The following is a 24,630-nucleotide window of genomic DNA, read 5'->3' on the forward strand; positions in this document are numbered from 1 at the left end:
AGAGGGGTGAAGATGACTATTCCATCTTGACTAAACTAAACCAGTCAAAGATTTGTAGGATGCCTTGATCATCATCTGTGAACCTGAGCTGGCACTACATATTCTTATTACAAAAATTGTCTATTAATATCACTAACCACAGCACAGGCAACTATGCAAAGTGCATGATTAAAATGGAATTGGAGGAAGTGGACAACTCTTCCTTCCAGGAATAGGGGCTATTTGCCAAATTATCCAAATATATTCCTAACTGTGACAAAAGTCTCTAGAGCACAGTTCATTGCTGCGTACATACTGGACAGGTTCATCTTAAGCACCAGTTCACATGTCCATTAGCTTGTGGCAGATGTGTTGTAGTAGGATGAGATAACTGTAAGAATACTGATGTCAGAAACTGAGATCAAAACAGATAGGTTTTTGATCCTCTGACCATAAGTTAGTTTCCAAAGTTAACAAATAACTAACTTTTAAGTCACAGCAACTTTCAGCCTGAAAATGAATAGTCATTTACATTGTTTAAATGCCATGTTTACACCTTTACACTGTTTAAAACAGCCAAAACAATTTACAGCAGTGGGTTAAAGACAATGTGCCTTAATTTATTTGTCTGCAACTACTAACTCATACCACAAGGTTGTATTAATAAGAGCACCTTGAACATTTTCTTTTGAAATTAGAAAGAGAAAGATGCAGTGACCACATGGAAAGAAAAGCAGGCTTCCTGTTCCATGAACACTACCATCCTCCTTTACATCTGGTTTCTGGAGACAGAAAAACTGACAAATTACATGGAGTTGTTTCTCCTGTTTCTCCTCCTCCTCCTTACAACAACTATGACAATATAAAAGTGGGTCCCAGGATGTAAAGGTGAATTCCAGAGCTGACAATACTGAGCATTGTTCTCTTAATTTATATAGCACTAAATAATTATCTGGTAAAATATACTGACCAGGAATTCTCTTGTCCTTTATGCACAATTTTCCTACCTGTGTCAGGGTTATAATAGTTTCCATCATTTACAAGCACTTTGTTAAAATGTACCACACCAACATCATTAGGAAAAGGCTTCTGAGTGAGACCAGCTGAGAATGAAACTGGTGAAGTGACAGCTGCTCCTGAAATACACAAGTCATCATAATTCAAATAAAAGTGCTCTATACACACACAAAAACGCCTCTTACTTTTTAAATGAACACTTTAGGTGGGAATAAGCACACTCTTGCAATCAGTTGTTTGCAGCAATATTACCAATGTTACACTGAACAAAAGTTATCATCTATTTGCACTTGTCATCTATGAAATGGATTGGAGTATTTTTCCTGTTTTACTGAGTAGTATGTAAAGTGGAAATGACTGAGTCAGATACAATAAGTATAATAATAATAATAATAATAATAATAATAATAATAAAATTTATTTATAAACTGCCCTGTGGTGAACCAATCTGGGCGGTTTACAACATTAAAATGACATACAGCATAAAAACAATATATTTCCCTCCCCCCTTAAAAAGTTATTAAACTGCATATCTAATTTAAAACCACAATAACTAGTTAAAACAACAATAAATTAAACAAAATAATACCAACCAATAAACCACTGCAATAAGAGACAGCTCAGCCAGATCAGTGAATCAGGGTGGATTGCCAGTTGCTTGGGACATTTCTGGCAAACTGATACATGATTAAGAATTTGCAATGTACGTCTAGATCAGAGATTTGCAACAAACAAAAGCAAAACCCAGTGGCAGGCAAGTCATTGGGGTGAATGTATGTTTTTAGATGAAGGACTGCTGAAAAGTTAAATTGATTTACCCAAAGCTACCTGTCACTGCAAAGGAATTTGAACATAACTTCTCAGATCTTAGAGTAAAGGCTAATAAAAATATTACAGCCACCGACAGATGTTGCTTTAAAGCACACCACGTGATGGTGGGGGGGTTCACTTTTCAGACCATTTGTTGAGAACATCTTATTTTTGAGGTATCATTGTCTTTGTTCTATTGCAAAAGTATATGAAAGGGAAAAAACAATGGACTAAGTCCAGACTAAATTAGTTGCATTTTGTTACCATTTCAATTATTGTAAACTGTCATAACTCAAGACCCATTTATTGTTTCAATGGAACTAAGTGGGACTAGCTCAGCCTTGATCAAACCTATAACGTTTATATAATATGTAACTTTGTGCTCCATATAAGTGACACTAAAAGAGGACATCAAGGCACGAATGGAGATGGCCTCCATTAGTTTACAAGGGCGGGTTACAAACCGCCAAAAAATACGTATTGAATACGTATTAGGGTTAGGAAGGGGCGGTGCTTCCGCACCCCCCTAACCCTAATACGTAGTCAATGCGTACAAGATGGCGGCGCCCTTTCTACATGGGCGCCGCCATCTTTGCGTATCGGACGCACAGCGTCCAGACGCGTCGCGCCGCTGCTGACGTAGCGAGCGCGCCCCTGGCGCCTCGCTACGTCGCAAACGCGACGCAAAAAGAAGCTCCATTTTGGAGCTTCTTTTTTCGGTCCGCGCGGGAGTCGGGCCGTCTGAAGGCTCCGGCTCCCCCGCGGACCTTCTGGCGGCGGCGGCAGAGCGCCGCAAAGCGGCGGTCTGTACCCCGCCAAGAACTTCAATTAAAGCTCTTGGTCTTGGACTGTATCATTCCAGCACAGCCAAACCAAAAGTGCTTGGCCAGTCTGCAGATTATAACTACTTGGTGGAAGTCACTCCAAAGTGTTCAATTTCATAACCATCTCCCTACCCTGTTAGTTTCTTATCCATACATCAGTTGATTACAGAGCCAGCTGAACATTTTTGTCCTATGTGCAATTTCTCATTTAGGTCTAGGTCAGGAAGGCAAAGTCGTACATGGGGTGCTTCCCTGCATGCAGATGTGCATTTAGTTATACATTCAGTTATGCGACATGGTCACTCAGAACATGGTTGCATAACACAATCAATGCATTGCTCCACATGCAGATATTTATGCTATGCAATCCTGAAGTAGGATTTTGACCTCAGTTTTTCACTGCATCTCTTTATTTCTGGATATCTGTGCTGGCATATAACAAAGGCCTTGCCATATATAAGTGCATAAGCACCAAGTGAACAGTTGTTCCACTCCAGCTCAAGATCATATGTGGGTAGTTTTGTTTCCTGACTTTCTGCTGAAGCACTGGATGAACAGCCCAGCCTAGAGTAATTCTGAGGAGTGGTGCACCTAAATCTAGCTTTTCTTCCAAAGCCACCTGTCACAGAGGAGAATCCTTCACCAAATGATCAATCAATCAATTGGTTAGTTTATTTGTCTACCACTTTCCTATATACCAAACTAATCAAGCAGTCACAATAAAGCACAACAAAAGAAGATAACTTAATATCCATATTAAAGTGGGAGAAAGGATTGCTGCTTTTCTAAAAGTAGCTAATACTCCTCTGAATGTTTTCTGATTATTTATTGTTGTGTGCTTTTAAGTCGCTTCCAGTTTATAGCGACTCTAAGGCAAACCTATCACACTGTTTGCATGGCAAAAGGATTTGCCTTTGCTTTGCCTTTGCCTTCCTCTGAGGCTGAGAGGCTGAGGCTGATTTGCCCAAGGTCACCCAATGGGTTTCTATGGCCAAATGGGGCCACTGGTCTCCAAAACTGTACTCCAACGATCAAATCACTGCATTGTGCTGGCTCTTTATCTTGTCGTAACACCAGTTTTTTTACATTCAAAATCTGTCTTTCACTTAACTAAACCAATTCATCTTAAACAACTTCCTTTCGCTCTTTAATCTAATCTAATCTAATTTAATTTAATAAAATAAAACATTAACCATTATTATATATTTGATATTCTTACAGATGTATTCTTATGTTTTAACTATACAACTGCACAATAAAATTCAGTCTACGGGAGTCTACAGGAGGTTAAGGCATTGTCATTTTTAGTTGCAGGCTGTTCCCCCCCCCCCCCCCCCCATTTTTTCCTACTGTATTTCTTGCATGAGAAAACTCATGGAAGGAAAAAGATGAGGAGCTGCACAATGCTTTTCCACCATGAAGGGTAGAAGTCTTCTGTATGGAACTTCTCTAAGAATTAGTAAATTTCAGTAGAAGTCTAAGGAGGCTGTCCTGGTCCTAAACCAGTGTTTGTCATCACTAATGACATGGATGAGGGAAAATAAGTTGAAACTTAATCCAGACAGATCAGGTAATAGGGATCCAGCCTGTGTTAGATGGGGTCACACTCCCCCTGAAGACACAGGTTCACAGTTTGGGTACTCCTGGGGCTCAGCTTTGAACCTTGAGGCCCAGGTCTCTGCTGTGACCAGGAGTGCTTTTGCACATTTAAAACTTGTGTGCCAACTGCACCCATTCCTTGAGATGCCGGATCTTGGTTCAGTGGTACATGCTTTGGTTACATCCCATTTGGACTGCTGTAATGCCCTCTACTTGGAGCTGCCTTTGAAGAATGTTTGGAAACTTCAGCTGGTCCAAAGAGCTGCAGCCCGGATGCTAATGGGAGCAAGTTATAGAGGTCATACAATGCCCTTGTTCAAACAGTGCCTCTGGCTGCCAGTTTGTTTCCGAACACAATTCAAAGTGCTAGTTATGACTTATAAAGCCCTATTTGGCTCAGGTCCAGGCTATTTGGCAGACCGTATCTCCCTATATAAGCCAGCCTGGGCTTTGAGATCCTAAGGGGAGGCCCTTCTCTCCATTCTGCCACCATCACAAGCATGGTTTGTGGGAACACAAGAGAGGGACTTTTCCATGGCTGCCCCTAAACTTTGGAACTCCCTGCCCAGGGAGATCAGCACGGTTCCCTCCTTGATGGCCTTCTGCCAACAAGTGAAGACCTTCCTCTTCAGACAGGCTTTCTAAACAGAAAGCTTTTAAAGAATGGCCTGAGGTGCTATCCTGTTTTAATATACTTTAAACATTTTTTGTCTTTTTAAAGTATTTGATATTTTAGCATGTAATTTGTTTTAATTATTGTAGTAATTTAATTCTATTTTAATGGACTATTTTTGTACATTTTAATTGTACTGGTTTTAATGTTGTAAGCTGCCCTGATGATGATGATGATGATGATGATGATGATGATGATAATAATAATAATAATAATAATAATAATAATGTCAACGACAACAACAACAACAATAACAGAACTTCTCTCTATTGATTTCTTATTAATTCTTATTAAATTAGGTAAGATAGCTTCACAGTTTTGCAGCCTGATAATGAATCTGTTATTACAATCATAATTTTATTTGATCCCTTTACTGGATGATGAATTTACAAGCAACCTTTTATGAGCAATCTGAAATTAATCTAAGCATTAGTGGCGCTGTGTGCTCTCTGCATATTTTACACTAGCAGTCACCTGTGGAGAAAGAGGTCTGGAATATGTCAACAATTAATTACTTTTAACAGTTTCTGATGTAACTAACAGCTCTGTATTTTATTTAGGTAGTTCCCTATACACTTACCCTTGTATGGGGATAATAAACTGAAACAGATGTAGCCCTCTCTGGATGCCATGATACAAAATCTGGTCAGATCTGTACCCACTGAAGATATGGGTGGGTAATAGCTGCTGTTTCCTCCTGGCTGAAGAAGTACAGCCAAATGATATCTAGTTACCATGTGTCCTCCTTTGGCAATCCAATGGTAATGGGGATGCAGTATGCTGCTGGAAAACTCCCTTCCACATGAGGCAAAAATGGCAGAGGAATTGTTTGGGCATCTCTGCCTGTGCAACGCAGGATCCCAGTCTTAGCACAATTTCTAGGTATAACAGATACAGTATCTGCAATAGCATTTATAGTGCAAACTGCTTCAATAAATACCAGCAAGCATCTTATGGGAACTGAGAACATAGCACAGAACAACAACTATATTACCTTTTGCTGCTGTAGTTGGAGATTGTGGTTTTGGCTTTACTTTTGGATAACCTACAAAATGAATGTGTATAAAGAAGATAACAACATTACAGTCTGCTAGTGCTTCATCACCTCCAACACCCCGACCAAATGTGATTCATTCCAGCACCAATACCCACTGCTGCAGCCCTCAGATAATTTTGGAGTGGTCCTTTTAAAGCCAGTGGCATCATTCAAGTCTAAGTGGTTTGAATACTGATATCTAAAATCAAGAATTTAGAGAGCTATGCTTGGAGTGTTCTCATTTGTCTCTTTTTAAAGTGGTATAATAGAGAAGAAAGGAAGGGATTGGTTTGTGGCATCTGCACAGTGTCAGAGGCAATCTGTAATCTTGTAGATAAGAACTGCTGCTATCTTCAGACCTCTGCTAAAAAGTCCAAAGAAAATATTGGAGAGTGAGCTGTTAGAAGACACTTGTAATCTGGTGGCATGGGCACTGGACTCTCCAGAGCTGGAGATTTTTCTTAGGAAGCCAAATAGTAACACCAGATATCACAATCAGTGAAAGCTATTTATATTCAGTGTTAACCACTACAAAGTCATCCCATTACTTATCGCACCATATTGAGAATGGCTATATACATAATTTCATTAGTGGTAAGAAAACCTCAATCTGACATATTATCAGAATTCAAACCATCAAGAAGTTTTCAATATCAGGGCAGAACTCCTGTAGTGTAATGCAGTTTGGGCAATATGCAGAATTTGTTTCTCTTATAGATTTATAACCAGTTACGGGGAGAGAACGCTAACCATAGAGTTCATGCAATGTTAGTTCAAGAGCAACAGAATTGCAACAGAAGTTGCACTTGTACTCTGTATTGCACTTGGTGCCACTTCTGGCAAGTCACTACAACAATTATTAAGAACAAACCCACATGGATAAATGCTGGCAAAATGCACCAAAACACGGCCATTGATAAATAAGAGGGAGATATCCGCTCTCTTGGGCCTGCTGAAGTATGCATTAAGAATAATATTTAACCTCTCTTTTTTTAAAAAAACACCATATGAAGCAATCTATCTTTATCCCCTTCTATCAGGCCCATGTAGAAATAAGGGCTTTATGTAGTCATGGAGTGTGGAAAATCAGTTGTAACAGAATACAGTTGGGAAGATTGCTCGAGATGGGAATGTCTGGCTATCTGAAATCTTGAACTGGAGCACTTCTACTAGAACAAGGATGGGCAAATTGCATCACTAGGACCACATACAGTAGTCCCACCTCCTGTCAACTTTTTTATGGCCTTTAACCATCCTCCCCTGACTGCCTTCTTTCTTTATAGAAAAAGGGAATTACCCGCACTTGGAGCAGTTCAGGAGTGGCAATTTATTTCTAAAATAGATCACAAGGCATCCCCTGCACTCATTAATATCTATTCTTTTTTCAAAGCAATAAGGTTTTTTGGGGCTGAGGTTGTACTTTTATCAATCTATGCAGCCCCAGAGAATCCTGGAGCAGAAAACTGACTTGCCACAATTGTCCAACCATGTACTAGAAGGTGAGGATATATTTCAACTTTATGTTGCAACAAATCCAAAACCATAATGACAAATGTATTATTACATCTCTTTTTCAAATCCTGTACTACAGTTTTAGTCACAGGCTGCTGTGACCTGCTCTGCATCTGTTCTCAATGTAGTTGGTATCCAGACACAACATGCTGGTTTGGACCAAGTGCCACTTTTCTTTTACACATAAAATAAGATCACCAGATTCCTAAATGTTAAAAGTTAGATGCTAATTTTGTCAACAACTGGAAAGAGATCCCTTAGATGAAACTTTGACTTTGCTCACCTGGTGCTCCAGCATACCCTTCAGAAACAGGCATGCTTCTGTGGCCATCTTTGCCATTTATGGTTTTGGGCCGCCCTCTTCCTGACATTACAATAGTGCCAGGAGGACCTGCCTCTCCAGTCACCATAAATATCCCACTTTTCCCAGGTAAGGAAGGTAAGTCTGATTTTGATCCTGGTAACGGTTGCCATCTGGAATCTGGTGGCTGAACAGGCACTCCATGTAAAGGTGGCTGCAAAGGTATTCTTATTTCTGGAATCTGAAGTGGAGTTCTTGGGTGTGATGGTTGCATAGGCTCTCCTGGATGTGGCTGTAGTGGAGTCATTGGTTGTGAGGATACTGGGGGTATCTCTGGCTGAGATGGCCGTAATGGTTTTCTTGGATCTGATGGTGGCAGGGGAATTTTTATTGTTGGTTTCCTCGGTGCTAATACTGATGGCTTTTCAGCTAAAAGCAAAGGAAAGAAAATTTTCTAGTTATCAGCATTTACCAATTTAACATGGAAGAATATACTTACAAAACAACTCAAAACTAAACAGCAAAGCGGAAGTGAAAATCTAATCATGTGCTTCTGTTTTCAAAACAGACAGATCATACCAAGCAACCCATTACAACTGCAAAACGTGCCTAACTCCTCAAAATACCACAGATCATTATTCGGTGGAGAAACCTTTGTTAGAACAGTATTTAAAAATATCTTTTGGTGCTAAGTACCATATAAAAAGTTCACTTAGTAAATTGTTAATAATTAACAAGTCTCACTGATTCAATCTACTACATATGGCTAACAATATGTCTTCTACATAACCCTAACTTTGGATCCAACCCTTTTAATTTAGTTATTTAAACATTTCAGTACTACTAAAATATTTTTGAGTCAGAAAGATCAAGTAAAATTCTAAATATGAAGGCAACACAGAGAACCATTCCATTTCCACAGAAGCTCTGGGAATTGCTTACTCCTGAAATATTAACAATAGTAAGCAAAACAGGTGCACACACAAATTAAAAATAAGCTCCAATATGAATGAATTAATATACAATTTTGTCATCCAGTTTTTGGCTGAGTTGCTGAATGCCACAAAAAAGTGCATAGGCCATAGTGTCTCATATGTATTTTAGGAGCAAAACCTATTCAAAGTGTGTTAACACTGAATGTGGCTTCTAACATGGCATTTTGCACACAAACACTCAAGCAAACATACTGAAGTAATTTCTAAATAATGCTTTCCCCTCTAAAGGCAAATACAGTCAGCCCTCCATTTTTGCAGGGCTCCACCTCACGAAAATAGAGACTCGCCGATATTCAAGCCCCATAGGCTTGAATGGTCCGCATGCTTGTGAGGATGCACAGGGTGCACGCCATAGGAACACACCCCACTGAAATTAACGGAGGTCGCCCCTCCGTGAATATTCAAGACCACAGATCTCAAGTTTGTGAGAACGGTGGGGCGACTGTAAGTGTGGGTGTCATCCTTTCTCCATTTACATGTATTTTTTTAAAAGACAGATAAGTACAAATTTACATACATGTGCCTCCTTGCTCCGCATTTGTGTGTGTGTGTGTGTGTATGCCATGCCTTCAAGACAACTGTTGACTTATGGCAGTGCCATGGATTTCATACAATTTCCTTGGGCAAATACTCAGAGTTTGTTTTGCCAGGTTCTTCCTCTGAAACATAGCCTATAGGGCTGGGTATTCATTGGCAGTCTCCCATCCAAGTACTAACTAGGGCTGACCCTGCTTAGCTTCCAAGATCATATGGGATCTTGTGCCTTTAGGTTATTTAGCCCCCACCTATTTACTTCTCTTTACTTATGTTTTTACTAAAGTGTAATACAGCTTAAAACAATCAGTCATGCTAATCTTCTTTGCAGTATATCCCAATATCAATATATGTTTGACCAAAGCAATCTATTTTCACTTGTCATTCTGAATTCCTTGGGTACAAAACCTGTCTTGTGTCATTAGTGAATGGCCATTGAACAGTAATTGATGTTTTTCTCTCCAAAATATATGGAAGTGATGACTGAAGAATGAAGGAGTTTCCATGCAATGTTCCAAGAAAAGCAGCAATCAAAACATGCATGTGACATTCACAACTGATGTAAGACCTTACATATTTCATATCGGAGTATTTGTAAGTGAGAACAAAAGGTCACATTTTGCATCCCTCAGTGTATCTGCCAAAAAAGGAAAGTGAAGGTTGGTTGGGCTTGAAAAAACATCCCCCCAAAGCCTATGCTAAGAAGGAAGTATGTGCTAATGGTAGGTAGGAAGAGCAAACCAGGAAGCTAAAGGAGCTGATTTTTTTTTTTTTTTAATATATGGCCAAACCTTACATTTTCCATTGATTTAGTGCTTGGAACAATTATTGAAGAAAGTAAAGGAAGAAAGTGAAAAGAAGGTTAACAGTTGAACATTAACAAAACAAAACAAACATAATGACCACAGATAATTTACAGAACTTTCAAGTACTGTAGATGATGAAGACATAAAGTAGACTATGAAGACATTAAAATAGTTCAAGATTTTCCACCTTGGCTCAGACATTAATCAGAATGCCATCAAGAAAGCAGAAGGCTAGGACTTGGAAGGGCAGTTATGAAGGAACTAGACAAGATCCTGAAGTGTAAAGGTTTATAAAAGGTAAAGGTTTCCCCTTTGACAAGGCTATCAAGTCATGTCTGACTTGTGGCCCTTGGGCCTCAAACTGCTGACCTGCTGATCTTGTGATCGTCAAAGTCAGCGTCTTAACAGCTGAGCCACCACATTGTCCCTGCCATCTTATTTCAATTTCTATGTATGAATGTGACAGCTGGACAGTGAAGAAAGCTGACAGGAAGAAAATAAACTCATTTGAAATGTGGTGCTAGTGAAGAGTTCTATGGATATCATGGGCTGCTAAAAAGACAAATAAATGGGTCCTTGAGCAAATCAAGCCTGAACTTTCACTAGAAATCAAGATGACTACACTGAGGCTGTGTTACTTTCATTCACTAGAAAAAATGGTAATATCTGGTAAGGTAGAAGGCAGTAGGAAAAAGGAAGAGTGCATTCCAGATGGATAGACATAATTAAGGAAGCCACAAGTCTGAGTCTGCAATACCTGAGTAGAGCTGCTGATGAAAGAGTGACTTGGACTTGGGTCGCCATAAGTCAAAATCAACTTGACAACAGTTAATAAGAAGAAATGCTGAATATCCTAAGAGCCTTTATACCTACTAAAGTTTTGTCTAAACAGAGTTTCCATAGCTTTGAATGAAATGATCAGTCAGGGGCACACTTTGTATAAGCAGAATGGCAAAGCAGGTTGCTTGATTACCTCCTTAAAAGAATGATAGGATGGTATCGCTCTCCAGATGTTGATCAAATGCAATTCTCAGCACCTTTTACCATGGCTATATTAGCTACGCTCTTAAAAGTTTGTTTCATTTTATTTATATCACATTTTTATGCCAATATCAAGCCCCAGGCAACTCATAGCACAGATTAAAATGAAGAACTAAAAAACACACACCCTGCAACTGTCCCAGTCTGTCAGGGACAGCCCCAATTAATCCTCTGTCATCCCATTTTTTTCAACTGATTTTCAAATGTCCCACTTTCCCGTTTCTCCTTGGCTTACTTCAATTCCTGCAAACTGAATTCAAAGCCTCAAAGTAATTTGCACCCATTTAATTCCGCAGGGGAGAGAGGAGAGGAAGGGAAGTTGTCTTTCTGAAGACACTCAGGCAAAAACAAAGTGCTGCACCTCTTCTAGATTTTGGAGATTACTTCATGTGCCCTTCAAATCATGATTAGATCCAGGAAAAAAAGAGGTTTTGTAATACTTATCACATGCCACCATCTCCAGCCTGTACCTGCTGGGGCCCCAACCACAATTAGAGTGTCCCTTTCCATTGACAGAGGAAACCCATCAATGAGTTCTCAATAGTGCAAGTCCACAGGTAAGAAATGTTGCTGCTGGGGCAATCATATTATTGATAAGCATGTGGTGTCAGAGTCTCCCCTGCCTCCCTCACTATTCCCAAGCAACCTGATTAGTCCCTCCCCATTTCTTCTCTTTTTTAAAAAAGCAAAAACAAATTAAATTCTATGATTCTATGAATCTAATTACATTGCAGTAGCAGAGCTCTAGAACTGCACAAAAAATGAAAATGTTTAAAACATTAAAAAATGGAAGGAATGCTCAGTATGGCAAAGGGCAGAAGAGCAGGATTAAGGAGTCAGTCAGGAAAAGAGCAGAATGGCAGCAGTCACACAATTGTGAAGATGTGCAGTGATACAGTGAATAAAACAGGTATAATTCCATTTCTACTGACAAGCAAGACTGTGACAAGGTTATACAAACAGGTCCTTGCCTGCTAGTGAAAGGACAGCACTGAGAATAGCCCTCGGTGAAAGAGAGACCTCAGAGTCCTGGAGCAGCCAACAAGAAGACCCTCTCACATATCCTCACCAGATGTTCCTTGTGACAGTGGGAGGACTGAGAGAAAGCTCTCTCTTGAGGATCTTAACACTTAGGCACGATCATATAGGAAAATAAGGGCTTTCAGATAGTCTAGATTGACTATCTGGAAAACCCAGAGGAAAAGGTTAGTTTTTAAAATGTGGGACAAGGGGTGGAAAACTCAAATTGGATCCAGGTATTGTGTAAACAGCCTGTAACCAATTCAGGAGTTTGGGGCTGTGTGGTGTAAATGTCATGCAGTCAGCCTGGGGGCAATTCAGATTATAGAGCTAATGGAAACAAGCCTTGAGAAAGCCAGAGAAGTTGCATTCATAATATTCCTAAACTCTGTAATAATGAGTGTCAAGGCATTTTGAGCCTCCAGTGCTGAGTTGCTGTGTATCTTGGACTGCTGATTTGAAAGGCCTAGGGAATCATGTTAAAGGAGACATCATATGTTAGACAAAGCACATGTTAATAATCCAGACAACAAAATTCATCCCAGGTGTCACTCCGCTATAGTCAACTCAGTGAATTACAAGGGTACATTCAGAACCGTCTCCTTCTAGCTTTGTGTTGGATAGACTGGAATGCAGACACATGTTTCCACAGCCTGCAAAGCAGCTGGAAAGCCAACAGTACTTAGATCATTGTTGCATTTGAAAATAGAATGTCCCTAGGGCACCATCTTTTTCAGCAGTGCTCATAATGCTTTGTTTACTATTGCCAACTTAGAAGATGACACAGCAGGAGGCAACATGCCAAGTAACGTCATTCTTTTCTTCTTGGTCAGATGTCAGCCTAGGAAATGGGTTTTTCTACAGGCTTAGAGTTTAAAACTTTTGACCCACCATTTTCACTAACTTACCAGCATTTTTACTAAGCTAGAGATCTGTCAATTATGAATAAAGGGAAATAAAAGCTAAATCTTGTTTACTTGCTTGTGCAGAAAATATAATTCTCTTTAAAATAAGAAACACTCATTTTGGAAGAAAGGCAAGGTGGAAAATAAATAAATAAAATAAGAGTTGAGCAATGGTGGTGGATAAAATTGGCTAAGAGGTAGTGAATCACTGATTCCATTTGTACAAAATATTGAAGACTTATGACTTGGTATTGCAATTGTAAAATTACAACCCATCACCATAAATCAAAATGAAAAATCTCATTAAATCACTGCAATAAGGAAAAATGGATTAGGAACATAAGGCTATGAAATTTTGCAGTCATCTAGAGCCTTTAAAGAAACTTATGAAGGAGGAAAGGATATTGGAATCATCTTGAACCTAATTTTTCTAGTGTGCACATGAGATAGTTTTAACCCAAAACATTAATTTAATTCAAAACGTTAAAGGAAAACTATGACCATAGGAACTTACATGCAGACTCTTAGGCTGCATCCACACTGCAGAAATAATGCACCACTTTAATTCTATGGCTCAGTTTTATGAAATACTGGGATCTGTTGTGGCACCAGAACACTCTGACAGAGAAGGCTAAATAGGTCACAAAACTACAAATCCCTGAGATTTCCATAGCATTGATCCACGGCAGATAAAATGGTTTCAAACTGCATTACAGTCAGATGCGATCTCATTCTTTTTTGCAGGGGAAATGCTGAAATTTTCAGAGAAAAATGCTGATATTTAAAATATGAAGTTGCTATCTCTTAAAATTTAACATGCCCTTAACATCAGCCATGATATCAAAGGACTGGAAACTGGGTGATATAATGTCAGTTTTTAAAATGGAATATAGGGGAGGGTATTCAAGAAATTACAAGCCAGTCAGCTTAATGTGTATTCTGGGTTAACTGGTGGGAAGTATAATTAAATATAATATTATCAAATACACAGAAAGACAAGTCCTGCGAAAAAAGGATCTACTTTATTTCTGAAAATACAAGTCCTATTTCCTAATTTTTAGGCATTTTTCAATATACCGTATATTTTTATTGAGCAAAATTTGTAATAAATGGAAAATTCAAAATCAGGTGTGATCCTCATTTAGTGTTGGTCTCCTCATTTGTGGGGGCTCTCTATACATTAGCAGCGGAGCAGAGGAGAAAATTCTGTATGATTGGATTTCACTCTTCTTAGGTAACCTCTGTATGAAAGAATCATGTGATTTAGGAGATTACTTCCATTCCTTACATAGGGTCATTATAGTATCCTGCACATAGGTTCTTTGGTCACTTTATGAAGATGGCATGATTGGAAGCTAGCAACACAGGAACGAAACAGACCGCTCAAAAATACTGGATGGGGGCTGCTGCGGCAACCACATGCTACGGCCCCAATCCAGCTATTTGCTGGCGCAAAAAGAAGCAGCAGAAAGCTGCTCCTTTTTGAGCTGGCAAAAAGGCAGCTTTTCCACTGCCACCACAGCTTTCCAATGCTCCTGCAGCATGCAATATCTAAACACCACGCCACTGGAGTGCCGTAAAGCTGCCACCATGTAAATGGCTGGATGGCTTTACAACAGCTTCCTGATGGATTGGGGGCATGCATTTTGCGTACGCTATGCCCCCAAGCCATCAGGAAGCTGGCTTTTTCTGCCGGTCTGTTCAGGCTCATAGACATCATTATTGTGTTGTGTATCCCTGACAGTTATTATTCCTAGCATTTTATTCATTTAAGATGGCTGCCTTGTACTTCTGGATTATAAACACTTGAACTGAAGCATGGACAGGGCAAGATTGTTTTGTCCCAGAAAAGACATGCTCATTATTCATAGGCTTTGCCATTCTAATATTGTTGGAAGGTATCCATAATGTATCATATCCTCTTGCTATGCCTAAGCATAGCTAGTATCCTATTACCTTTAATGGAAGTGCTGAGTAAGTCAGGAGTCAGGACCAAATAAGGATTTGGCTTGTGGTTTAGTCTACACAATAACATTAATTAATCCATCAACATACATTTGGACTGAGTCATTTAAAATGTTCTTGGCTCCATGCTGTTTAAAGTAAAAATTGAAGCTAAAGCTAGAATACACTTGGCTGCAAATCAGCACACCTTTGCCCTGTTTAAATGTTAACAGGGGCATATTACATAACAGGGTTTTGTTTTATTGTTCTTGTGATGTCCCACCACAGTTCTGCAAATATATAAATAGAATACTATTTAGGCTGGAGTGGTCCAAACCAAGGTGACATCATTTAAGTTAGTGCTTCTCAGTCTCTGGTTCTCCAGGTATTTTGGACTGAAGTTCTCAGAATCCTTGAGCAGCTGGCTGAGCCTTCTGAGAGCTGAAGTCAATAATACCTGGAGAGTCAAAGAAGGAGAAGCACTCATTTAAGGGATAAAATATCCCTGTTCAAGCAGATTTTCAGACCTTTGGTTGAACACATGCATAAAATTAAAATTAATATATATAAGACAGAAGTTGAAGGCTGTTAAAACACAGACACTGTGTGAGATATTGCAACAAGGCCAGAGTTAACCATGATAGCAATGAAATATATTTTGCAGCCAGGGAAAGTCCTACAGTGACAAGTGAAGGGAAGACAAGAGGCTACAGGCAAGATGGATAAAAGAAAGCCTTCTTTGGAATCAAAGGTTAGGATCTCTGCTTAGGTTGAAAAATAATTCTTACGTTGTTTTAAAACTCGCAGAACGTTCATACAGACCTTTCCAACAGCAGGGGCAGGTGGCTTTCTAGAAACTAATGGACTGCAACTTTCATGAATCCATGATTTGGCTAGGGCTGATGAGACTTCATGTTCCAACAACAACAGCTGAAGGCCTAAGGTTGCCGAGCCCTGTCATACACATTGCGCAGGTGATACGCTCGATGTCGTCTTTAGTACAGACTGGGATAATCCGTGGGCAGAGGTATGTAATACCTCTGCTCTGTCATGGACGGACCATTTCCTGGTCGAGGTCCGACTTAAGGCAACTACCCAAATTCCCCCCCCCCCCCGGGGTGGATGACCTATTAGGATGGTCCACCCTCGAAGGCAGATGGAACCCAAAAGGTTCCAAGAAGCCCTAGAGGGGTTTATGGTTGGATCTGACGGCGATTCTGTTGATGCCCTGACCGACATCTGGGATAATGACCTCTCCAGAGATATACACAGTATCACTCCTAAGCGTCCTTTCCAGGCCGCTTCTAATAAGAAACCATGGTACACTGAAGATCTGCAGGAAATGAAGCAGGCCGCGCAATGACTAGAGCGCAGCTGGCGGAAACACCAGCGCTTATCCGACAAGACATTTCATCAAGCCCTTTTGAAGTCTTATGGAGTGGCAATAGGTGCAGAAAAGAATTCCTTCTATGCTGCACGTATTGCGTCTGCAGAGTCACGTCCAGCAGAGCTGTTCAGGGTGGTGAGGGAGCTAATCTAGCTTCCTCCCACTCTGAACCCTATTTTAGAACCAACTAAGGCCTGCTGTGATGATTTTAACAACTTTTTCGCAGATAAAATCTCTAGGATAAGGACTGATCTTGACACTGGCATTTCAACAGAAACAATAGAAGAGGTGTCCAGAGCTTCCGCGGACGCTATTAAACTGGATCACTTTGAGTTTGTGCATACCGATGAAGTGGACAAGCTTCTTGAAAGTGTTAAAAAGTCGACGTGCTCTCTCGATCCCTATCCGTCTTGGCTGACCGCCCCGGGTGGTGATGCTGTAACATCATTATTACAACGTATAATTAATGCATCCTTCAGGGAGGGAAAATTTCCATCGAGTTTAAAACTAGCTACGGTTAAACCGTTGCTCAAGAAACCCTCCCTGGAACCCCTGGTAAGAAATAACTATAGACCGGTCTCATTATTGCCATTTTTAGGTAGGGTGATCGAGAGAGCGGTCACCTTCCAACTCCAAGCAGTTTTGGATGAAACCGATTATCTGGACCCATTTCAAACTGGCTTCAGGCCGGGATACAGAGTTGAGACTGTCATGGTCGCCTTGGTTGATGATCTCCGTCTGGGCATCGACAGGGGAAGTGTGACCTTGTTGGTGCTTTTGGACATCTCAGTGGCTTTCGATACCATTGACCACGGTATCCTTCTGGAATGCCTGAGGCAGTTGGACATCGAGGGCACTGAGCTCCAGTGGTTCCGTTCCTACCTCTCGGGTAGGTTCCAGATGGTGCAGTTGAGGGACACTTGCTCCTCTAAGAGGGAACTGACATCTAGTGTCCCTCAGGGAGCTATTTTGTCCCCCATTTTGTTTAACATTTACATGAAACCGCTGGGAGAGAACATCTGGAGACATGGGGCGCGGTGTTATCAGTACACTGATGACACCCAAATATGTTTCTCTGTGTCTCCGACTGATGCAGTGACTAAGGATGGTGTCTCTCCTCTGAATGCCTGCCTGGAGTCGGTAATGTGCTGGATGAGGGAAAACAAACTCAGTCTGAATCCAGAGAAAACGGAAGTGCTTGTGATAGGTTCCCCAGGCTCGGGGAAGGAAATTTATCCACCTGTCCTGAACGGGGTCACACTTCCCCTGAAGGGTGAAGTTCACAATTTAGGAGTACTTCTGGACCCGTCCCTGCAGTTGACATCTCAGGTAGATGCGACGGTCAGAAGTGCTTGCTCTCAACTTCGGTTGATACGTCAACTGCAACCCTACCTGGGCCAAAGGGACCTTGAAACTGTGGTACATGCTCTGGTAACCTCTCGCTTAGATTTCTGTAATGCGCTCTACATGGGGCTACCCTTGTACCAATCCCAGAAGCTTCAGTTAGTACAAAACATGGCAGCCAGACTGGTCACCGGTGCATCCAGGTTTGACCACATAACACCTTTTCTGAAAAATCTTCACTGGCTGCCCATTCGCTTCCGAGCACAATACAAGGTGTTGGTTTATAAAGCCCTACATGGCTTGGGACCAAGTTACTTGAGGGACCGCATCTCCCCATATGATCCGCCCCGCACACTTAGAACATCCAGGAAGAATCTCTTGGAAACACCATCTTCCAAATATGTCTCCACATCCCAGATGGCTTTTTCAATACCAGCCCTGCGGAGCTGGAATAGTCTTCCCGAGGAGCTCCATCTTATGACCCCCCCCCCCCGGAAACATTTAAAAAGAGACTTAAAACCTTTCTCTTTCGTCAAGCCTTTCCCCCGAAGAACAAAGTTTTACATCCTTGTTGCCACCGACCCTCTGCCTTACCCTGGATACGTATGTTGTATGACTGTGTATTATAGAGTTTGTATTTTGAAAATTATTTATACTTTTATAAGATTTTTTGTAATGGTTTTTAATAGTCTGTAACCCCACTTCGAACCAATGGGAGAGGCGGGGAAACATAAATAAAATATATTATTATTATTATACAGGTTTACCATATATATTCAACTATAAGTCGACCTCGTGTATAAGTTGAGGTCAACTTTTGAGGGCAAAAGTATGGATTTTGGTATGCCCCATGGATAAGTTGAGGGTCAAACTTCCTGAGGGCTGTGGACAAGTTGCAGGGCGATTTCTCACCCTGCCCAGCCTCTCCGTAATGGGGCTTTATCTCGCGGAGGGAGCCGGGCTGGGAAGAGGCTTTCAGGCAAGAAAAGCCCAGCCAGGAAGAGATTTTGGGACGGGCGATTGTCCTTCCTAGTCTCTCCCCAGCCAGGCTGTCCCTTGTGGAGGCAGCCCGGCTGGGGAGAGGCTCAGGTCAATTACTATGGACCTGTGTATAAGTCGACCCAGGTTGTGAAGTTGAAGGCTTTCAATGGCTGGCATCCATATTTTTTTGTGGGTTTTTCGGGCTATGTGGCCATGTTCTAGAAGAGTTTATTCCTGACATTTTGCCAGCATCTGTGGCTGGCATCTTTAGAGAATGTTGTCATAGAAGAGAGCTGGATATATATATACTGTGTGTCACTGGGTAGGGAGGAAATTCCATGTTAATCTGTGTATTTTTCTGTTGTTTATGGCAGAGCCACAGGGTGAGAGGATATGCAAAGTATTAGCAGACACTAAATTAAAATGTCCTGCCATTGGACAATGCAGGCATCCTCTTGGATATTTCTGGGTCCTCCAGAGCACCCAGGCAATAATGTCATCATGGTGAGTCAGTCTTTAGATACATAGTTAGGCATACTTCTGTTGCCCCAACTCCATATTGGCGAGTAAATGGCCAAGTTTGGGGAAGGGTCAGGAAAACAATGGGTCTGTGAAGGGGAAAACCTTTCTCCCTGTTGTGAGAACTATTTTGAAAACTGCACAGTTTTTGAAGGTATTCTTATTGCAGGAAGGAAACTGAATAAACTAGTATGAACTGAATGAATACTGAACAAAATAGTATAAACAAAAATGCTTGTTCAACCCACAGGAATGAATTTACATTCACAGCATTACACCCCTAGTCAGAACACAGGGGAACAGGACCATCCTCCGAGAAGCTATATAGTGGAATTCATGTCTAGTTTTCAGACAAATCTAAAATTTAGGTCAAGATCATGCATAAAGCTTGCAGACAATAAAGTGCAGATAGCATATTTACAGAGAAGCTGGAAGGGAGGACAGAGGTGGCAGTATGTGGAAGCTTTCTCAATATGCATCCATGGCAATGGAAAATACCTTGGAATGTGGTGGAGTCTCCTTCTTTGGAGGTTTTTAAACAAAAGATGGATGGCCATCTGTCAGGGGTGCTTTGATTGTGTATTACTGAATGGAATGGGGCTGGACTGGATGGTCTTTGTGGTATCTTCCAACTCTGTGATTTTATGATTGGCCTTTGGGGTTTGGAAAAGGTGAAACTGTGTCTAGGCAACATGCAGTTGCAATTCCACTGCGAAGAAAACCTCTTCTCAAGGAGATATTTGATACCACTTTACACAACACTAGAAAAAGTAGATCAGCTAACTGAAAATCTGGTTATGCTAAAATAAATCCTCATCGATTCCAACTTTAAATTCTAGTACTGTACTTCGCAACACATAAAGCACTGTGATAAAAGTAACATATGTTTAAGCAGTGATTCCATATTGTATAGAGCAAAACTGTAATAGAATTGGCTCAAACTGGAATTATTTAAATACTTAAGTAAAATAAAAGTTTAATAACACCATTTAATAAGTTTAAATATACTAAAAAGAAAATAAGAGACTATTTAACAAACCAAGAAAAAATAGTAAGGGAAATCATGAAAAAACCTATTCTCCCAGTCAAACTGGTATTTTAAAATCCGTTTAATTTCACACCATTGTCACTATAAATTTTAGATCTAAAAAATTGACATATAAAAAGGCAGAGTAACTTACATGTAGAAGTATGAGTTTTCATGAAGTCCTGAAGGTGAACAGCAAATTTGTGGATCTGGCCATGGAACTGTTGGGTAGAATTCTTGAGAAGGAAAATATCCTTAGAATGGACTCCTATGGTTTTGTTCATCTGATTGACACAGTTCCAAAGACTGGAGATATGTTTATTTAATCCTTCCTTTATCCTTTGAAGGCTGCTAGATACTGCATCTAATTTCTTGCAGGTTTTCTCAACGTGCGACACTCTTCCCTCCAAGTTTGAGATGCCTGGGAATTTATCCTTACATTTGTTCAAGTTATAAAATCCTCTCTCATTTAACTGTTCCATCTTCTCCTTCAAATCATTGCAACAATTATCACTTGGATAAGTCGTTTGATTGCCTACTGTTTTCTGTATTTCATCTATCTTTCTGAATACACCAAGCTGTGTCTTTTCACAGGTAGAATTAATACCTAGAAGCTGCTCTCTGCAGCTGTTCAAACCACCTTGAAAGTTTTTTTACATCTTTATCAATGGCATTCAGACCATAACGGACTATTCGTAAGTCCTTCTGAAGTTTCTGAATGTCACGTTGGCTACCTTTAATCAAATTAAACTTTTCATTTAAAGAGCTATTTAAAGATTTTAAAAGACCCAGATTATTTTCTGTTTTCAAAAACAGTGAATCATATTTACTGTTGCAGTTTTTGATGTCTTCATGGACGCCTTCCATATTTTGTGGTACAGACTGGCATTTCTGCCAGCATAGATTTTCAACATCTTGTAGTTTGTTCTTTATAATACTAACCTCTAATGTAAGCTGCTCATTTCTAGATCCTGAACTGCTGTGTAAGTATGGCCCTGGATCAGTATGTATTTCATATGGATCTGTGACATTAGCAATATCTAGAACAGTAGCACTGAATCTATTTTCCAGTGCTTCAAGTTTTTTGTCAAATAAGTCTCTGACTTCATCTACTTCAGTTGCTATAACACCACGAAGAGTTTCCTCAATATAAAAACAGTGTTCTTCAGCATTTCTTTCTGTAATATTAAGCCTTGCTTCTACTTCCTCCCATTTTGCATCAAAGCTGCCTTCTGAATATGGACTGGAAATATGCTTGATTTCATTATCTATCCTAGCATTTAAAATGTTGTTTGCTTCTGCAATTCTGTCAATCTTTTCATCCAAATGTTTTATCTGTTGTATAATTTCATCTCTTTTAGCATCCTTGCAACACAGTGACTGGTTTGATGGAGCTTGAATAAGACTCTGGAAATGTTTTATTTCTTTTCTCAGATCCTTTTCTTTTTCTCCAATAAGTTGTCTTAGTTCTGAGCAGCTGGCTTCATGATCATCACAGTGTTGCTGAAGATCCATCAGTTTATACTCACAAGAATTTTTTAGATCTGCCATTTTCTTTTCAAATCCTTCTAACATTTCTTGTCTCAGGGCTTCAAACTTAGCATCTATATATGCTTGATACAACTGGCTGCTAGGCATGGTTATAGTTGGGCCTTGGGCAGCTTCTTGGTGCTGCTTCAGTTGCCCTTCATAAACATTTACCTTCCCATTCAGCTCTTCCAGCTTTTCATTTTTGGCCTTCAAGTCATCTTTTTCTTCAGATAATTCATATTTCTCATTTCCTTTTCCAAATTCCCTTTGGTCTTTATTTCTAGACAGATCATTATTCTCTGTTTCACCCTCACCCATACTGTCAGGCCCTGGATGGTCACGAAGGTTGTTCAACCACGAGACAAGCATCCGACTTGCATCTTCTTGCACTGTAAGCTTCAGGTCTTCATTCACACCTGTTAAGGAGGACTGAAGTTCTAGGACCGTCTGTGTAAGGCGAAACAATTCATCCTCAAGGTACTGAATTTTTTTATCCTGTGCATCCTGTTGTTCTAGTTTTGGATTAGAGTCTGTGGAAAGAAAAGGAGGAAAAAGAGCATTTGATTTATTTTCCTAACAACTCATTCCCCAAGAGAATAAGTTAATTCACATGTATACATTTAACTGATTTTAAGTTTTAAACTTTGATTCCTAGTTTGAATTTTAAAACATGTCAGAAACATATTGAAATAAAGCTGAATTCCAGATCTCTACAAGGAAGATCCCTACAAAGGATCTTATCTGCTTATTACTATATTTCCTACCTATGGATTGCAGCCCAGGGAGTGAGGAGATTCCCCACCCTATGATATAAATAGACACATATGCTACAATTCAGTATTGTATATCAAACTTTCATAAAATGAAATCTGTTGACATTATTAAGAGATATTGAGCTAAATTCTCTTTTAGTCCTCGCTAGAGTAGAATAGAGTAGAGTAGAGTAGTAATACAGATGTGACCGTTGGTCAGTGAAGAAAGTGGATAAGAAGAAAATCAACTCATTTCTGATGTGGTGCTGGAGAACAGTGCTGAGGATACTGTGGACAGCCAAAAAAACCACTAATGGGTCCTTGAACAGATCAAGCCCAAACTTCCACTAGAAGCCAAGACAATCAAACTGAGACTGTTGTACTTTGGCCACATCATGAGGATGCATGAATCATTAGTAAAGACAATAATGCTAGGAAAGGTAGAAGATAGTAGAAAGAGAGGATGATTACATGCCAGATAGATAAACTCAATGAAGGAGGTCATGGGCCTGAATTTACAGGACCTAAGCAAGACAGTGGAGGATAGGGGGGTCTTAGACAAATCACTGAAGTTGGAGTTGACTCAAGGGCAGCTAACAACAACAACAACAACAACAATAACAACAACAACAACAACAGAGTAGACCCATTGAATCTATCACATTTATTTATATGCTTATTCACCATGCAAAAACTGATTTAATGGGCCAATTCTAGTGGGAACTAACCAATAGGATGCCATCTATAATTTCAATCAGAGATCTATACGTGTTCAGTTAATGGCTAATTATTTTCCTTAAAAGCTTGTTTGTTTTGTTGTGTGCCTTTAAGTAATTTCTGACTTATGGTGATCCTAAGGCACACTTATCATGGGGTTTTCTTGACAAATTTTGTTCAGAGGAGGTTTGCCATTGTCTTCCCCTGAGGCTGAGAGCATGTGACTTGTCCAAGGTCACCCAGAAAGTTTCATGGCTGAGCTGGGAATTGAACCCTGATCTCCAGAATTGTAGTCCAAAACTCAAAGCACTATACCACACTGGCTCCTTTACTCTACAGAAAATATAAATTCCATAGCCTTCCTGATCTCCACTTCTGCAAAGCCATCTTTTCATGTTCCATTCCAGTTAGGGGATATATCATATTGAATTTACAAATGTGCCTTATGTTATGCTTCAGCCCTCAATCAATATATTCTCAAGTAGTGCATAATTAAACAAGAGGTCTACATGTCTGTCATTTTTATTTTATTTTTTAAAAAACTAAAACCCTTCTAAGAAAAAAAATGGGACAATTAGGACAATCATTAACTATGGGAAAGGATCTTTACAACTTGCCTCCCCTGCAAGTAAATTGCCTCCTTTATAAGATGCTTGTTACATTATCAGGTACATTAAAAAGCGTGCTAGCACCAAACTAGAAATATGGAGCTCAAGATTCAGGGAAAAAATTGCTGTTTTCAGACCACGCCACACTAGTAATCAGCCAGTCTGTCATTCAGAGCATGGTTAAGCACAAAGAATTAGTACCAAAAAGGCTTATTGCAGAAGCACCCACACAACTCCCCAGTAAAGTTAGTATTTAAACATTCATAGTACTTAGATGGGCACTATTTAGCCAATGGATCATTTTCAGCTCCCCCTGTCAAAGATATACCATCTCTATGTTGACCTACTGCTGCTGAATTCTGAACATTTTCTGAACAAGGAAGGCAGGATTGCTTGTAACACGACATCAAACAAAGCAAGAGGGAAAACAGATCTTGTCCACTGAAATGGAGAGAAATGGCTTTGCTAATTAAAATGTATTGCCAGCAGGGTGACTAAATGTCCTCCTTTTCCAGGACCTGTCCTCCATTTCAACCTTCTGTCCAGGAGGAATTCCAAAATGTCCTCCCTTTTGAGTATGACTAAGGCTTTTTGCTTTTAATTTGTAATGTCCTTCCTACATTTTTCTGGAATATCCTACATATTGCGGTGCCATATCCACTTTTGTTAGGACATCTGGTTATCCTAGTTGTCACAGTAATTGTGATAGTTTCTGCATCAATTACTGAGCTGAAGTTATGAACTAGAGTTTGTGGGAGAGTAAGATCTA

At 40.0% G+C, this 24,630-nt stretch overlaps 1 protein-coding gene across 1 annotated transcript in view; it reads right to left on the reverse strand.

Annotated features, from left to right (window-relative positions):
* The window catches only part of LOC121917326 (EMILIN-2-like), a 46,646-nt gene that overhangs the window by 1,231 nt on the left and 20,785 nt on the right, over window positions 1–24,630 (reverse strand). The window contains 5 exon segments of the mRNA XM_042443214.1: window positions 987–1,115; window positions 5,897–5,947; window positions 7,734–8,180; window positions 20,409–20,898; window positions 20,900–22,314. Of these exon segments, the coding sequence (XP_042299148.1) occupies window positions 987–1,115; window positions 5,897–5,947; window positions 7,734–8,180; window positions 20,409–20,898; window positions 20,900–22,314 (2,532 nt within the window).

This window comes from Sceloporus undulatus, unplaced genomic scaffold (assembly GCF_019175285.1).
Source record: "Sceloporus undulatus isolate JIND9_A2432 ecotype Alabama unplaced genomic scaffold, SceUnd_v1.1 scaffold_15, whole genome shotgun sequence".
NCBI classification, from domain to species: domain Eukaryota; kingdom Metazoa; phylum Chordata; class Lepidosauria; order Squamata; family Phrynosomatidae; genus Sceloporus; species Sceloporus undulatus.